Raw genomic sequence first — 5,581 nt, 5'->3', positions numbered from 1 at the left:
TGTTGAGTCAAAGTGCTATCAAACATTATAAAAAACCCATCATTTCTCTATACATCATAAAATCCATTGAATTCTTACTTATGACTTTCTCTAGTTTAGTTGATAGGCTCATGGGGGTACCAATAAACTCATATCTTATTAGATTAAACTTTATGACTAAATCATTGACATATTAAGTTTATGATACAATAATTTCATAATATTTTAATTCTACCTATAAACCCAAAACATAAATGAATTACCTTATTAAATTGATTTTGAACCCTTTACTCAGAATTGTTTTAAATTTATCATAGTGAATTTTCGAGTAGCTCTTAAAAGAATGTCATCTCATATATCTTTGCTACTATTGTTTTATCTTCAATCATCTCAATAAATATCATGGTATCCATCTTATGTTGATTAAAACTCTTACACGAAAGTGCTTAATCTCTAATACAAAACTCCAGGAACATACTTTAATTAATTAGTATTTTTTAGAATTTGAACACATGAATTCAACATAGAATTTAATACAAGCCTCCAACCACCTCTAATGTGCCTAACAATTTGAGGACCATCTCCTTAAGGCCAATTGTGTCAGAAGGGATTTGAACCCCCGACCATCTCCTTAAGGTCTTATACCGTGAATGCTAACTTACAAGCTGGGATACACGGCAAGATGCACATTAGGTTTTAAAAAGCTTGAAACTCAATATTAAACTAGACATGTTTATGAGGCTTAAGTTGACTACTTTTTGGGTTAATTGGGTAGATTAAATCAAAATTTGTATGATTCACATAATGAATACGATAAGGAAGTGCTAAACTTTGAATTAGGCAGATTTGGATTAATCATGTCGACTCGCATAATAAACGATTAAGATTCAGGCAAAGAATATGTATACTTGTCATCTCAATTCGTCAGTAAATAACTCATAATTTAATAAATAAACACGAACAGTATATATATACAACGGACATGGAAGCCCACTGCAAGCTTCTGCCGAACAGAAGCAGATGTACCGGAGATGATGATGATAATTAAAAAAAAAATGAATTCACAAACTGAAATTAAAATCGATTTTAAAAGGGGTGATGTTTTGCATTCCCGAATATCCCGCCGAGCAGTTCTTGCCGGTACGGCAGAAAGCTCCGGCGATAACCGCCCGCAGCAGCGGGCTGCCCGCCGCCCGAGCCGCCCCTACCCGAAAAGACAAACCTCTCCTTCCCATCGCTCCGACTCCGACCGACAACCAGATCTCGGAGTTTCCACTTCCGCGACACCGATGATGATGCCGATGAACCCGTAGAGCCGCTTTTACGCCACCTATCGGGAGACGGCGGGACGAAGTTCGACGGAGCGGACCTCGATAACCGCTCCAGATCCTTTGCCTCTGACGATGAAGACGACTCATGAGATCCCGATCGCATATCACGCTTCTCGTATTCCATCATCAATCGCGCCACCCCCTCCGCCAAATCGTCCTCCTCCTTAGGGTTTCCGGTTCCGCCAACGAGGTCGCGATTGAAGACCGGATAGACGGGGAGAATCTTGCCGTTGTAGAAAATCTCGTCCGCTGTCGTATCGGGTAAAGAACCCGGATCCGAGTCGATTGAAAACGCGAACTCGAAATCATCTTCCTCCTCGCTAACCATCTCGAGCTGCGCAGTCTCCGGGAGCTCCGCTGCGCCGCCGGATTCCATTATCCCGACCCCCAGCTCCTCCTCCATTATCTCTCCAAGTCGTCCTCTCCCCATCTCTCTCTCTCTCACTCTCTCTGAAATTGCTGATTACTGAAACAGACGACGGAATAAAGTGGGGGATGGACTGAGAGGCGTATATAAAGCGGAGCAGGCTGTGAGTCGTGGGGACGAAGTTACAGACGATGAGTCGCATGCCGAGTTGGCACGTGTGAGCCTTGGGCTCTTCAATCTTCTATGCGCTCTAGCTCCTAACGAATATTTATGCGAAACAGTAAATCCACCGTTGAATTTGGATTAAACGGTCAGATCTTGTAGGAAGGTTCTTCTCCGAAGTCCCCTCGCGTACGCGTTATGTTCAACGGCACGACTGTTCCTGAAAGGCAACTAGAGAGCGAAAAAAAAAGGGTGAACGGCTTCGTCACGTGATCGACGGGGAGGGATTTTTCTAGTCGGTCAAATGGAATTAGTAGGTCAAACAATATTAATATTGTTTAAGATTTACTTAAGAAAAAATTATAATTAATAATTATAGTTAGTAGAATTTTTATGTTATATAAAGAGTATACTTAACTTAGAAATATTAAACTCAAATTAACTCAACTTGAATTTGTTTTTCTCTAATCCAAACTAAAATATGTAGCATGAATATGACTCACATAGCATGTATGATATATACATGTTTTCGTGTAATCGAGTCACCATTTAAGGTGTTGCAAACTCCTTAAACTTATCAACTTTGATTAGTTAGCTCTTCGATAAAATTTTAGAGGTGTAATCATTCTTCCAAATCGTGCCTGAGATATGCACAATATTTCTTAGGGTCTCAGAGATATCCTCCTAACTTTATTGGTAGTAGTGTTTTTTTTTTTTTTTTTTGAGGAAGTCTTTATTCTGGATTGCGTCTAGAACTTCGGCCATAGAGACTATTAGTGGCGTGCTTTGAGGAAGTTTGTGAGGCTTTTAGTGGTGGCCTCCTTTTGTCTTGCTGATTGAATCATCACACATGATACAAACGAACTTCATGATACATCTTTTTATTGGCCATTTAGTCGTTCAGGGATGACCGTGACTCCTTGAAATGGTCCCTAGTGGGCGAGCATGGATTTTGCCTTGGTCTCTAGAACCCTTTGTGAGCACTTCATTTTAGTGGGTATCGACCGAGTAACCCTTTTCTAGCAATAAGAGGAGAATTTTATTCTTTAGTAGAGATATTGTCGTTGACAAGTTACAATAGCCTGGTCATTGTGCCAACACGATACGTGCGACTGTAGGTTCAAGGTCCTGAACTTTCAACATTTCTCTCTAGAAATGAGTTATAAATGAAAACAAGGATTTGTCTTGCCCTTGACGAAGTTGTAGGAGAGCTTGCGAATTTCTCTTGGGCTTTTGCATGCTGGTGAATCAGGCTACGAACATTCTCTTGAAATTTACATATGAGGTAAAAACTCCGGATGGTAGACTATTGAACCTATGGAGGTTCAACTCTCTAAGTGTCATGAAGAACAGACGACACGATCTCATTGTTGATTCTTAATAACATATTACCAACTTAAAAGAGGTGATGTGGTTGGCTAAATCTGATCATCCTTGATAGGAGCCTAAGGTCGGGACCTTGAAATGCTCCAGGGCTCGACTTTAGATATTTTTTTTAGGAGAAAGCATTTTCATGAGGTTGGAATTCTTCTCCTTGAGTTACTCATCTTCTTGTTTGTGACATTATCCACACTCACAACACCTTTCAGAGTTTTGAACCTGAATCTATCCGTAAATCACACCTAAGGAATATAACATAAGTGAGGAGGGAAAAAGAGATATCAAACAGGGAAAGACATGAATCTCAAGAGGGCAAAAGTAGTAATTCCCTCATGGTCTTTTTGAAAGTGTCTCATTTTGTACATTAATGTTCTCATATTTATATTAAATGGAAGTTACATTACGAAAGGTAAATAATACTCTTAAGATTCTCTAATTTCGGTCAGTCATTTGCCATTGTTTATGTTGAATGCTTTCTTATCAGATTGTCATTTCGCTCCCTCCTTTGTTGGTGAGTCATTCATTTGCTTATTCGATCGACTTTCTCGGTTCTTCAAACTAGATAATTTTCTCGGTGCCGCATGAAAGCTCTTTGTGCTCGCTGTAGTTCAACTACTATTGAAAGACAAGATTATCACTTGAACTATGAATTTATTTTGGTGCAAATCAAGTGATGATGAGGTATATAAAATTTATATAAGACCTTTGATAAAACAAATTAACAATATTTTCTCACAACTAATTTTTGTAAAAGCAACTTAACAAATTCATTCTGCAAGAAATTTTCAGTTGCCAGCTTATTAATTAGGGAGCATAATAAACCATAAGGAGTGAACTTTCTATTAAGTAACTAATAAAATTCTAAAAGCTGCTTTTTCTAATGTCAACATTAAATAAAAAAGGGTTACTACACTTTGATCACCCATTGATATTTATAAACTAACCACCTAGGTGATATTTTTGAACTATCGGACCGATGTATCTACGCGTGACATGATCAAACTATTGAGAATTCGATCAAAATAAAATACAAGGTTTGGGATTTTAGCATGAATCTTTATATTTGATTGATAATTTAAAAAATGGATGGAAAAAAAAATTGATTTGTTAATAACAAGTTTCTGAGTGGTCCGTGTGTGATTGGCCCAAACAATGACAATTTGAAGATGAACATTCAAAATGATAAACAAAAGAGGTTGAAAAAATAAAGCCCAAAAAATCTTTCTCTAATATTCTATCACGTTGGACGGTCAACCACCTGAAGCCACATCACCATATACCTCATCGACGGTCGGCGTGGCGGTCAGTAGTTGGCCTCTGGAACGTGCGAATGTCTGAACGAAATATCTCTTACAGCCTAACTAAGAAGAAAATGCAGGTTAAGAAGATTTTGTTGCCATCATGAAGAGATTTTTGAGGGGAGTCAGTAGGAGGAGAAGAATTGCTAGCGCGAATACTGCGGCAGAGCTATGTGTGAGATTAATGATTGGTTTGCTTTGCTCTAATGTCCATTCGACTTTGATTTTGCATGCTTGGCGATGAATGAAACAAGTAAGCCGACCATTAAATTCTCCCATTACCTTTCTTGATTTCTGTTTTCAGCTAGGTATAAAGCCCCACAAGAAGCTTTTATTTTACCCTAAGTTCAGGAAGATTTCTGAGTTTATTAAGAAAGTTTTGCTCTTTCCAACATCAAAATCTTTGAAAAGCCTCCATCATTGTTCTTTTGTGATGAAGTTGTTAGCTTGGATGAATTCAACATTACATGGAGAGAAACCAGATATCAGACAGAGTTACTATCAATTGGGAAGGTAGTTAAGTGAAGACTTGGTAAATAATTTACAAAACTCATCAACCTGGAAAAAGCCTTTAAGTCTCAGATGAATGAGTAGTTCAATGTTCTGCTAGGATTGATCAGGTTTTCTTTGAATGAGTAGCATTAATGGCCATGTTTAAACATTTGCGGAAGTTCTTATAATGTTAATAGTTTCTTTAATCTCTGTCTTCCATGTAAAGTTAATGTACTGATGTGCACCTGCCTCAAATGTAAGAAAGAACATGTTACATTTTTAAGATAAATATATAACCATTGATTCACAGTTTCTTGTGTTGTGTTCCCGGCTCAGTTAGTGGAGCATCCGTTTCGGCGGTGTATGTCTCATCTGGATTGGGGTTCAAATCCCCCCAGGCTAGTTGCCCACTATATGGGGGTGTTACTTGAGTGGTTAGGCGCATGGGTCCAACCCAGACTAGACGGGTTGCGAGCGGGTGGTTGGCGGTTACGCCTGTCAACCATCTTTTTAAAAAAAAATAAAATGATAATTGGAAAAATTTATGCAGCAATTGGCAGTAACTGCTAGTA

The 5,581-nt window shown here is 38.5% G+C and overlaps 1 protein-coding gene across 1 annotated transcript; it reads right to left on the bottom strand.

Annotated features, from left to right (window-relative positions):
- Positions 1-883: 883 nt before the first annotated feature.
- Positions 884-1,781, bottom strand: LOC110037916. The gene has a single exon (XM_020742656.1). It carries the CDS (start codon positions 1,738-1,740, stop codon positions 1,066-1,068), a length of 675 nt encoding a protein of 224 aa, XP_020598315.1. The 5' UTR covers positions 1,741-1,781; the 3' UTR covers positions 884-1,065.
- Positions 1,782-5,581: the final 3,800 nt, after the last annotated feature.

The sequence above is a fragment of the Phalaenopsis equestris genome, unplaced genomic scaffold (genome assembly GCF_001263595.1).
Source record: "Phalaenopsis equestris unplaced genomic scaffold, ASM126359v1 Scaffold227088, whole genome shotgun sequence".
NCBI lineage: Eukaryota > Viridiplantae > Streptophyta > Magnoliopsida > Asparagales > Orchidaceae > Phalaenopsis > Phalaenopsis equestris.
The sequence above is the reverse complement of the archived record's forward strand: the minus strand, read 5'-3'. Positions and strand labels throughout refer to the sequence as shown.